Raw genomic sequence first — 12,986 nt, forward strand, 5'->3', positions numbered from 1 at the left:
CCTTCTCTTGTCCCCGAGAAAGTTATTTTCTGGAACACGGTCATTGGTACCTTGTTCTTTAAGCAATCAACACTCATAACTGTTTCAATATCAAGTTTCTCTGGCCTAAAAGAGAGATATACTTGATAAAAGATCTTTGTAAATTCAACAAATAAAATCTGCATTAACACCAAATGCCCCATCTAAATTGGAAAAAGCAGGAAGTATTTAGCTATTCAGCTTGTTTAACAGTCTTACGGTCGGTTCTGATATAACGCGACAGTTCAGTTCTCATATATTTTTGTGTTACAAGAAAATCATGCAATAGCCGCGTCATTTAAACTAATGGGGCCGGAACTGCATTATACCAAATACAAGCAAATAAACTTCACGTTCTGCAAATAATGGTCTAAATGCTTCAATCGCCTTAAAGCTTATTTGCATAGAAGGAACACGTGTTATAGCAGAACCAACTGTATACCTAATTTGATGGGGCCAGATAAGGTCATCACCATAAACATGGACCACCATAAAAAGATAGCCTTTTTAAAAAATGTGTCAACATTCAAGGCTCTGCAGAGTGATAAGAGTCTAACACAGTCAATGTGAAGATAACATCTGGCATTTCACACAGCACAATCTTCCTGTCTGGAATTGAAAGACAGCATGAAAAATGAAGTTGGTGAGCTATAGGCACAATTCACAACATGGGAATATGAAAAAATAGCAATAACAAAACTGATTCAAAGAACAGGAAAAGCATTGATAAATGAAACAATGATAAACACTGAAAATATATAGCTAGGGATTAAAAGCAGCATTTGTTTAGTTATTGAGTAGCTCCTATCAACTATAACGTATTTTACAGGTCACCAGATGCGGGGACGAAGTTCAAAGAGCACATTTCTGGACAAATTACAGAAAGATTCAAAAACTGCTTTCGGCATACTCTGCATGGCAAACCAAGCTAACTGACCACTTCACACTACAAAGTAGTAATGAAAGAAACTTTAAATTATCTTAAGTGAACAAAGATAGTAACTAGCAGTGTAAAAGGTAAAGACACAATTCTTAAAATAGGGACAGGGAATTTTTTTGGTCAGAGTACTCTTAGCCTGATAAGTAACCTGCCATATCTATTTCCTGAAATGAAGTGGAGGATGTTTCAATGAAAGGATTTAGGAACAGCGATCATTTTATCATAATTGAAATTGTATCGAGAAAGGGCAAGATATAAGCAAGAGTTAAAAACACTCAACTAGGGGTTAATTTCAGCGAGAGTTAAAGGATCTGATCCAAATGCAATGAAATTAAAAAATGGATACGGAAAACAAATATTATGAATTCTATGCCACATAAGAAAAGATTGTTACTTTTAAGTTCTGATTAAGGAATAGATACATTCCTGCAAGGAGTACAGTTTCAAAGGAGTACAATTTCAAAAGCTAGCGCTCCGGGGATGCATTTTGACAAAAAATATAGGCTTGTGACAATTATCAGGCTACTAATTTAGTAGAGAAACAAGGTGAAGATAGAAAGCAAGATGATTTTCCTGAAGAGAATAGAGGGTAAAAGCAAAAGTACAAAAATTAAATTGATAGCCTTCATAAAAGAGAACATTAGAAAACCTTTTATAAATGTAACTAGTGGAAAAGTAATCAAAGAGGACAGTTAGTTTTAAGTACCAAAAAATAGGTATTCTGGAAGATTAAGTGGGCATAGTTAAGTTGCTGATGAATACATTATATCTACCTCACTACAAAGTGAGTGTGGCCCATGTAGCAGGAAAAGGAGGCACAACACAGATTTAGATGGAGAACATTCGACAACGTACCACACAATTGCTTCAATCTTATGGGACCTTGGTCAGATCACACCTAGAGTACGTGTGTAGTTTTTATCTCCCTACTTCACGAAAAATATTATAGAGGGATATTGTTGCCATGGACAGAGAGCAACAAAGGTTCAGCAGACTTGCCCCAGGGATGGTCTCCATGAAGAGAGACTCGGCAAACCAGGTCTGTATTTTACAGAGTTTCAAAGATCGAAGGGTGATCTTTTGTTGAATCTTACAAAAACCTTAAGTAATATTTAAGCAATAAATGCTGGAAATCACAGCGGGTCAGACAGCATCCATGGAAAGAGAACAAGCTAATCTTTTAAATATCAGTGGCATATATGATTTTGGGGATGGAATGGGCAAAAGGCATGTTCAATCAGCCATGAGTGTAAGGGGGGAGGGGGAGGGGGCGGCACTACTGGACTTGAAAGGTTAACTCTGTCCAAGATGCTGGCAGACCTGCCGAGTTTCTCCACTAATTGATGGTTTTACTTGTATGGCTAATCCAGTTCAGTTTCTGCTCAATGGTCATCACCAGGAACTTTATAGTAAGGAATTTAGTGATGGTGATGCCATTGACTATCAAAGGATGATGGTTAGATTCTCTCTTGTTGGAGACAGCCATTGCCTGTGTGGTGTGAATGTTATTTGCCACTTGTCAGCCCAAGCCTAAATACTGTCCAGATCTTCCTACATTTAGGAATCGACAGCTTCGTACCTGAGAATTCGTGAACATCGTACTGTTATCAGCAAATATCCCCACTTCTGACCTTATGACGGAGGGAAAGTCATTGAAGCAGCTGAAGATGGTTGCGCTTTGGAAACTACTCTGAGGAACTCTTGCAGAGATGTTTTGGACTGATCTCCAACAACCAGAACCAGGTTCCTATGTGTCAGGTATAGCTCCAACCAGAGTTTTCCCGATGATTCCAACTGTATTGAGTTGATTCTGGTTTTGCTAGAGCTCCTTAATATTCTGTCAGATGGGTCCTCAGTGACAAGGGCTGTCACTCTCACCTCATTTATGCAATTCAGCTTTCTCCATGTTTGAGTCCAAGGTTATGGTCTGAGGCTTAGTGGCCCTGATAGAACCCAACTGAGGGTCAGTAAGAATGCTATTGCTAAGCAAGTGCTACTTGACAGCACTGTCGATGACATCATCCATCACTTGACTGATGAAGCAGTAATTGTTTGGGTTAGATTTGTCCTTTTATATAGAGGATGTACCTGAGTATTTTATAGCTGTACTGGAACAGCTTGACTAAGGTTGTCGTAAGTTCTGGAGCAGAAGTCTTCAGCAGCATTGCTGAAATCTTGTCAGGGCTGATAGCCTTTGCAATATCCGGTGCCTTTACCCATTTTTTGATATTACATGGAGTGAATGAAACTGGTTCAAAATGGATGTATGATGCTGGGAATCTCTGGAGGACGACAAGCTGGATCCCAACACAGAACGTCTAGCTAAAAATTCTCACAAATGCTTCAGCCCTATCTTTTGCTCTAATTCGCTGGGCTTCCCCATTGAGGATGGGGATGTTTGTGCAGGATCCTCCTTTTTTTATATAATTGTCCACCACCATTGACGACTAGACGTGGCAGAACTAGAGTTAAAATCAGGTCCATCAGTTGTGGAATATGTAGCTCTTGCTGTTCATGTGGTCTAGAATATAAGCAGTCATATTCTGTAGCTTCACCAGATTGACCCTATACCTTTGGGTATGCACGATGCTACTCCCAACATGCCCTCCTGCACTCTTCACTGAACCAGGAATTGATACCAAGCTTGATGGGGAATTATGCCAAGCTGAGGTTGCAAACGGTGTTGGGAGTATGACTCACCTGAAGCTGATGGCCCACAGCATCTCATGGATGCTGAGTCAAGCTGCCAGATCTGTTTGAAGTAATTTAGTAAGGTGATAGTGCCACAGAACAGGGAATACTCTCAACGTGAAGACAGGATGCTGTCTCCAATAGGTGGTGGTCACTCTTACCAATATTTTCATTGGTCACTTATGCATCTGTGGCAGACAGAACAATGAGGATGGAGTCAAGTATTTTTTCCCCACTTGAATGATTCTCTCACTACTTACTGCAGATCAAGTCTAGCAGGTATGGTCTTGAGGAACTGACCAGCTCGATTTGTTGCATTGCTTTCAAATCACTACTGGTTTCATTCTCTTCTTCCTTTCTAGCAGCTGATACACCTGAATGGAATTTCTGGCCATTTCAGAGGGCAATTAGAAGTAAGCCACCTTGTTATAGGTGAGGAGTCAAGCCAGACCAGATAAGATTAGATTCCTTACAGTGTGGAAACCGGCCCTTCGGCCCAACCAGTCCACACCGACCCTCCGAAGAGTAACCCACCCAGAACCATTTCTCTCCTAACACTAACACTAGTGGGCAATTTAGCATGGCCAATTCACCTGACCTGCACCCAGAGGAAACCCACGCAGACACAGGGAGAATGTGCAAACTCCACACAGACAGTCACCCGAGGCTGGAATTGAACCTGGGTCCCTGGTGCTGTGAGGCAGCAGTGCAACCACTGAGCCACTGTGCCGCCCTTAAGGACAGTATTTCCTAAAGGGCATTACTCATCCATGAGTTTTTACAACAATCGACAATGGTCATCTTTCGACATTTGTTTCTAGATATTTTTTTAAAAACTGTGTTCAAATTCCACCATTTACATGGTGGGATTCAATCCTGGTCCGCAAAATATTATCTAGGTTTCTGGATTACTAGACCAGTGACAATATCACAAAGCTATCAGCTCCCCAAAACGCAAAAGCAAGTTAAGCTTAACCTTCATAAACTAGCGTGACCTCAACTGGAGTGATGTAGTCCCACTTAGGTACACTTTAGGAAAGGTGTAAAGGCCTTGGAAAGGATGAACAGATTTGCTGGGATGGTATTGGGGATGAGGTACTGCTGGTAATTAATGACATTGGAAAAGTGGTTTTGTTCTCCTTTGAATAGTAAACTTAATAGGGGTGTTCAAAAACATAAACTGCTCTGATATGAATAATGATAAATGAAAGCAAACTGTCTCCAATGGCAAAAAAAATTATAACCATAGGCCTCATTCCTAGTGACTGCCACAGAAGTCAAGGTAACATGAGAAAATATTTTCTTTTCAAAGTTTGTTACTACAATCCGAAATGCATTGCTTGAACAAGAACTGGAACAAGATCAATTGTTAATCTTTGGAAGAACACACACTGGTCAGTGCTGCATCAGTCTGTGACTTATTGCAGAAGTAAGCATTGTTTAGCAGTTACTATTGCTTTGGTTAACCATTTGGGCAATTGCAGTTAAATCATGGTATGCTTTGTATTGAAGTATTTAGGGTTTTTCCTCAGTAAATTTTCCCATCTTTGTACACCTACACAACACAATGGCAGTTTTAAAAATATTTTTAACAAAGACTGCCTTAACAATTTAATAATCTATTTTGAACAGACTTGGTAAGTTGTCATTTAACTATAAATGATTTCTTGCCATAATTACGAAGTGCACACTAAAGGCTGTCCTCAAAACACTATTCTAAATTTTTGACAGACTTTAAACTTAATATTCCTTCAAAAAAAAGACATTTCACAGCTATACTTATACCAAAATCCTACTCAGAACTAGAATATTAGCAAATTCTTCACCCATTACAGGATATCTCCATGTCATTGCATTGCAATTTCTTTTTTAGAATAAGAGTTTACTATCATGTGTATTCAAGTATAGGAATACAGTGAAAAGTGTACAAAGTTGTCATTCTCTGGCACCGTCTAGGCTACAAAGTCAGAATTTTCAAAACACTAACATAGAGTAGCAATACCATATGGTCACTCCCAGTTAATTCTTAAATTTCTCCATTGTGCAAATAAAATTGAAGTGAGTAAAACAATACTACTTACAGTTTGAATGGCAGAAACGGTTGAGTAGCTGATCGTAAAAAGCCAAAGCATATAAATCTCCCCTTGTTCATGAGTTGTCCCTTCCAGATGGTGTAAGACTTTCCTAAACAGGCAGAACTCAGTTTTTTTGACTGACCTTTGAAAATTAAGTTAAACTAACATAGCAGATAGCTATTGTTAACTCAGGAGTAAAAGTAATTTTCAGAAAATGTTGAGATATAAAACTGAGAGATGAAAAGGAGTCTAAAAAGATCAAGGCACAAAAGCCAAGGGTTGTGTGTGAAATGAACCACTATAATCTGCCAAGAAAATGCTCAAAAAATAAAATCAAAGGATGAACATAAATTTCAGAAAGCTCAGTTCAGAAATATATATCAAATCAGGAATTGGAAGGGGAAGGGAGGAATTCACAAAAACTGCAAATTATGGGAAACTGTGGGTCAACAATTCCCCAAGTCCTGATGGCATTCGTCCTATGGTCTTATAAAAGTTGCTAATAAGAAAGTTGATACACTGCTTTTAATTTTTAAAAAATCTTTAGATTTGAGGAATGTTCCATTAGATTGGAATGTAGCTGATATAACTACTTTCTTCAAAAAAAGGAGAAAGAAAGCAGGAAACTATGGAGTGTTAGCTTAACATCTGTCTTGGGTAAAAATGTTTGAAGCTATTAAAGATACAATATTTGAAGGCACTTAGTTAAGTTCAAGGTAATCGGGCAGCTACCACAATTTTGTGACAGGAAAAATCATGTTCAAGCACTTTATTGAAGTCTCTGAAGGACTAACATGTATGGTGGATAAAGGGGAACCAGCAGATGCTCTGTACTTAGATTTCTTAAGACATTTGATAAGCTTCCAAGCAGAAGGCTACTGCAGAAAAGGAAACCTCATGGTGTAGGGGACAACATATGTTGACATGCAATGCAGGAAACAGTGGACATATAATGGGTTTAGTTGGTAAAGGGATCAGCGCTAAAGCATTAACTCTTTCCAAATTATATAGAAGATGTGGATGAAAGAAAGGTATAGCTGCTAAATTTGCTGATGAAAAAGAAAAGTAAGAAAGCAAGTTGAAGAGGTCACAAGGAAGCTACAAAAGTATACAGATAGGTTAAGTGAGTGGGCAAAGATGTGGCAAAGAGAGCGTAATATTGGAAAATTGTTTAAATTGTCCATTTGGCAGGGTCAGTCAAAAACAATAGTTGAGAGATGGAAGAGCTCTGAGACACACAAGGATCTGGGTGTCCAAGAGCATGAATCACAAAAGTTAAATATTCGGGTAATAGAATGTTATCATTCATTACAAGGGGAATATAAAAGTCGGGAGGTTATACTTCAGTTGCACAAAGTACTGGTAAGACTAAATTGGAGTACTATATATTGCTTTCCTATTTTAGGAAAGATAAAAATGCATTGGAGGCAGTTCAGAGAATGTTTACCTGGAATGGATGGACTGTTTTATGGGTAAAAGCTAATCAGACTAGACTTATATTTACTGGAGTTTAAAAGTACTGAGGCGACTTGACTGAAACATAGAAAATCCTGAAGAGACTTGACAAGGTGAATGTAGAAAGGATGTTTTTGCTGGTGGAAGAATCTAGAATTAGGGGTCACTGTTTAAAAATAAGGATCTGTAATTTAAGACAAACAAGGAGAAATGTTTTCTCTTGGAGAATGGTGAATGTCTGCAACATTCCTCAAAAAGCAGTGCAGGTAAATTCCTTGAATATTTCAAGGCAAGAGATAGACAGATTTTTGATAAGCAATGGGGTGAAAGACTATTGGAGGTTTGCAGAAATGAGTTTAAAATCAGATGAGATATCTTTTTGAATGGTGGAGCTGACTCAAAAGGGGCAAGTGGTGTACTCCTAATCCATCAACTTGCAGGTAGGTGAGGGACGACCACAGAGAAACACATTCTCCACAAATGTAGGAGATCTAAAATATTTTAAAATGCACACTTGTTAACAGACTGTTTAAAAATGAGCTACAGTTAACATACTTTTCACTGAATCTAACCCAGTGCATGTAAAGTATTCAAAGCAGCCCAGCTGGAAAGGTCAGACAAAGTAACACTAAGTTTGATCACTGGGTTGGTTACTTTTAAGCATAGATCTAGAATAGAATAATTGGTATATACTTGCCACCAATGTGCATGTAATTTTCAAATGGTAATGAAATTCAAACCATTCTGCAGTAGCACTGATATGTACTTGTTGCCAGCAGATCAACACAACACAACTCAGTTAGTAGCCACAAATATACAACATTTACTAAGGTTGATACAATCTACTGTTTGAAAAAAATCAGTAGAACTGGTCATGTCCTTACACTATTACTATTAGCCATTAAGACTCTGACGTCAAGACTGGTGGGACTGGCATACCATTAAATGCAACAACAATAAAACTCTTTCTGGATGCCCAGTTTCTTCTGAACAATGAAAGCTCTTGGGAGTATTCGCATTCCTTGTCCTCATCACTGCTCCTGCCTCAGAAGACAGAATTCCACCTTGGTTATAGCCAAATCAAGGCAAAGGTACACAGTGCATTATGATATCTACCAATTCAAACATGCAAATGAGAATGAACGTACCTGATTGGATGCCATCTATGCTGCAAGAACAAAAAGTAAAAAAGTGTATTACTATACATAAGCAATTCTGTCCCACAAATGACATCCTTAATAGAGCCTGTCTGGTGAACTTTGCAAATCAAAACATATTTGAAGAAACTCAACATGGTTGTGACTTGGTTCATACAATATTAATTATTTTCAGTCATTGCTCTTTCATGAAATATGAAAATTTCTGCCTACTCAAGAATTTCCTCTCATGCTTTTCAAAGGCACAGACTCCCTAGCATAGATCCTGGGTTCCCAAATCATCTTCCTTTACCTCACCCAAGTGGCCATTACTTCTAACAAGCATGTCAGACCACTCCATTCCTCGGAGAAGTGGAAGAGACATTATAGTTCAGTCTATCTCCCCCAACAGCAAATACTGTAGGACTTAAACAGCTAACTGGGGAGGTGATGGCGTAGTGGTATTATCGCTGTACTGTTAATCCAGAGTCCCAGGTAATATTCTGGGGACTGGAGTTTGAAACCTAATACTGCAGATGTTGAAATTTGAATTCGAAGCAAAACTGGAATTAAGAATCTAGTGATAACCACAAATTCATTGCAATTGTCAGAAAAACCTAACTGGTTCACTGATGTACTCGAGGGAAGGAAACTGCCAAACCTACCTTGTCTGGCCTACATGTGAGACCAAACCCACAGCAATGTGGTTGACTCTTCACTGCCATCTGGGCAAATTAGGGACAGGTAAGACATGCTGGTCAGGTCAATAATGCCCTCATCCCCGTGGATGAATAAATGTTTTAAAATCTTAAGTTACTCCTCTCTGATGCAGAACTGAAAAGGCCAAAAGCAGCATTTGGTTGCCGCCTAGAGCGGACCAAATCTTATAAGTACCAAAACTGAATTTTTCAAGTCTATAATCATTACTGTAGGCAGAAACCAAGGTAAACATATAGACAATCATAAAGACAATCATTTCAGAGAGAATAGCTTTCAAGCAGCCTGAAAAAAAAAGTCACATTCCATTAAAGACCACCAATCACAAAATTTCCTGAATACAACTGCAGGTAAGCTGAATACTATCTTAATTTGGCACCATAAAAACACTGAGGAAACAAATAAAACAATCATTCCAGTTATATTCAATCAAGTTTCTTCTTGGCAAGCAGCCATCTCAGTGGTCGAAAATTAGGAAAGACTAAAAAACAAAATATGTAAAGGAGGAGTTTGCCTCATTATAGCTCTGTTATCTTTTTTCCACCTGGAAGAATGGTACAGATTGGTGAGTTTTAAAAATCTGTTCCTGGAATGTTGGATCACAGGTTAGGCCAGCATTCACTGCCCATCCCTAATTGCCAAGAGGGCAGTTAAGAGGCAAACACATTGTAGGCCAGACCAGATAATGATGCCAGTTTCCTTAACTCAAGGACATGGGACTTTCCTGACAATCAATACCAGTTTTATGGTCATCATTAGACTCTTAATTCCAGATTTATTTTAAAAAAAAAACAAATCCAAATTCCACCATTTTCCATGGTAGAATTTGAACCTGGGTCTCTAGAACAACAGGATTATTAGTATAGCAATAATACCACTGGGCCAATGTCTCCCCATAATGGAATGGCTGATCTGTCTAGAAGGGAAAAGCCATGTTCAGAATATTTAGAAAGCCTCAAGCTGACTGCGAAAAACACAGAGGTATATAAACCTTCATTAAGGAATTAATCCAAGATAGAATCACAGGTTTTAAAAGATATATACATTTGCTAAAAACCTTTTTATTTGCTGACCTAAAATTATGCATAATGAATACTTTCATTTAAATATCAATTTTTTACTGTATAATAAATCATTGTTTTCTTTACAAAAAGTCATTGCTCGTTTCTTAAGTACCTTTAAGGAAGGAAAGGTCCAATAGTATAAAATATGAAAAACAAAAAGGGATCACTCTCAATGAAAAGGGCAGACTGAACATTTTGTATCTCTAAAGTCATTTAGCAGAAATAACATTACATATTTGCACAAATGCTTGGGTACGATTTACAACTCCGTGTTGACAATTATTTTGTGTGGTGTGATCTATAGGCCACCAACTAGTGGAAAGGTACAGAGCAATAAATTTGCAAGAAATTTAGAGTAGTGCAGGAAATATTGTGCAGTTATAATGGAGAACTTCCATTATCCAAATACAGGCTAGCATAGCAGAAAATTTTCTCAGTATTATTCTTCCAGTCCACTAAGAAATGCAGCACGAGTGGTCAGAGTTCCAATGAGTCATTTAGGGCAAGTGGCACTATTGCATCATAATGTTTAGACTGCATCAGGAAAAAGATAAGAACAATCCATAGCAGGAGTAATCCACTGGAGGAAAACTAACTTCAAACGTACCACTTTAGAATTTTTTATTCATTCACTGGATGTGGGCATCATTGTCTGCGGGCTTTTATTACCTTTCATTGTTGCAAATAGATCCACAATGCCATTAGGGAGTGAGCTTCAGGATTTTGACCCAGTGACACCGAAAGAATAGCCATATTTTCAAGTCAGAATGGTGTACAGCTTAGATAGGAAATTAAAGCTGGTAGTGTTCAAAAGTATCTGCTGATCTTGTCCTTCTAAATGGAAGTGGTCCTGAGTTTGGAAGGTGCTCTCTAAGAGGTTTTGGAGAATTTCTGCAATGCATCCTGTAGATGGTACACACTGCTGCTACTGAGGGCTGGTGGATGTGGTGCTAATCAAATGAGCTGCTTTGTCCTGGATGGTGTCAAGGTTCTTATGTGTTGCTGGAGTTGCACTCCTCAAGACAAGCAGGAAATATTCTATCATACTTTTGACCTGTGCCTTGTGGATGATGGACAGACTTTAAGGACTCAATCACTGCAAGATTCTTAGTGTCTGACCTGCTCACAAAGCCAAAGTATTTATATGGCTAATCTAGTTTAGTTTCTGGTCAAGAGTAATGCTAATGAGACTGAATGCCAAAAGGCAATGGCTAGATTTCATTTTGTCAGAGATGGCCATTACAGTGCACTTACGATCTCATTTGCAAATGGATTGTTCAGTACCTGGGGATTCAGGAATGGTAGTGGACACTGTACATTTCTGAACTCATGATGGAGGAATTATCATTGACAAAACAACTGAAGATGACTGGGACAAGGGCACTACCCTAAGGAACCCCTGCAGACATGAGCTGGAACTGAGCTGATTGACCTTCAATAACCAGAACCAGATTCCCTTGTGCCAGGTCTGAATCTAGCCAGAATTTTCTCCAAGATTCCTATTCATTTTAGTTTTGCTTGGAGTCTTTGATAGCAGACTCATTCAAATGCAGCCTTGATGTCAAGGGCAGTCACTCACATTTCCCCTCTGTACAGCTCTTTGGTCAATGTTTGTGCAAGGCTGGCATGAATCAAGTGCTAAATGGAACAAAAACTGAGCATACATGAGCAGGCTAAGCATGTGCTATTTGACACCACTGTTGATCTCACCTTCCATCACTTTACTGATGAACAAGAGTAGACTGACTAAACGGAAATTGGCTGACCTACTGTGCTTTCCCAGCACCACACACTTGACTCTGATTTCCAGCATCTACAGTCCTCACTAAGTTGATTTCAACCCTATTGTGAAGCCCTCTTTCCAGGATGTCTACCTTGGTTAGATTAGATTAGACTCCTACAGTGTGGAAACAGGCCCTTCGGCCCAACCAGTCCACACCGACCCTCCGAAGAGTAATCCACCCAGACCCAGTTCCCTTAAGTTCTCCTCTTTTCTCTGTAAGGATCTCAGTAAATCGCTCTCTCACCGCACCCCGCAGTTCATCTGGTCTACCCTGAAGCTCTTTAGCCACATCCTGAAGCAGACTTGCTACCACAGCCATATCTCCTTCCTCAGTACCTGCCTACGGAACCAACTGATCCCACATGGACTCCGAACTACATAAAGACGAACACAATTTGGACCTGAACAGGACAACCTATATACAATTCCTGATGAAGGGCTTATGCCCGAAACATTGATTCTCCTGCTCCTCAGATGCTGCCTGATCTACTGTGTTTTTCCAGCACCACAGTCTCTACTCTGATCTCCAGCATCTGCAGTCTTCACTTTCTCCTAATTGTTAGGTAGCTGTATTGTATCAGCACTGCAACTCTCTTGAACAGCTTGAGTAGGGGTGTGGCAAGTCTTGAAGTACAATTCTTTAATACTATTGCCAGAACATTGTCAGGGCACATAGACTTCACAGTACTGGTGCCTCTAGTTGTTTGTCATTACACAAATTGCATTGAATCAAATTGGCTGAAGACTGGCATCTGTGAAGTGGAGGACCTCTGGAGGAGGCAAAACAGATCATGTATTCATCACTTCCAGCTGAAGGTTTTTGTGACTACTTCAGCCTCATTTTTTGCACTTGTGCTGGGATCCCCTTTAGTGAGAATGGGGACATTGTGAAGTCACCTGCTCCAGTGAATTGTTTAATTGTCCACCACCATTCATGACTAGATGTGACAGGACTGCTGAGCTTGGATCGAATTGGTCGTAGAATTGCTTTGCTCTGACTTTTTTCTTATTTGCTGCTTATGCTGTTTAAAATGCAAGTCTTCCTTTGTTTTTGAGGTTTCACCAGGTCAGAGTCATAGAGATGTACAGCATGGAAACAGACCCTTC

The 12,986-nt window shown here is 39.2% G+C and overlaps 1 protein-coding gene across 3 annotated transcripts in view; it reads right to left on the reverse strand.

The window, feature by feature from the left end:
- tasora (transcription activation suppressor a) overlaps positions 1-12,986 on the reverse strand; it is a 55,751-nt gene that overhangs the window by 18,138 nt on the left and 24,627 nt on the right. For all 3 annotated transcript variants that reach the window (XM_043708103.2, XM_043708102.2, XM_043708104.2), the window contains exons 8-10: positions 8,328-8,347; positions 5,731-5,833; positions 2-105 (exon numbers count right to left, since the gene is read on the reverse strand). In XM_043708103.2, the coding sequence (XP_043564038.2) occupies positions 2-105; positions 5,731-5,833; positions 8,328-8,347 (227 nt within the window). The remainder of the gene's footprint in view (position 1; positions 106-5,730; positions 5,834-8,327; positions 8,348-12,986) is intronic.

This window comes from Chiloscyllium plagiosum, unplaced genomic scaffold, assembly GCF_037043375.1.
Source record: "Chiloscyllium plagiosum isolate Xiang-an unplaced genomic scaffold, Cpla_swu_hap1 HiC_scaffold_14, whole genome shotgun sequence".
Taxonomy (NCBI): Eukaryota; Metazoa; Chordata; class Chondrichthyes; order Orectolobiformes; family Hemiscylliidae; genus Chiloscyllium; species Chiloscyllium plagiosum.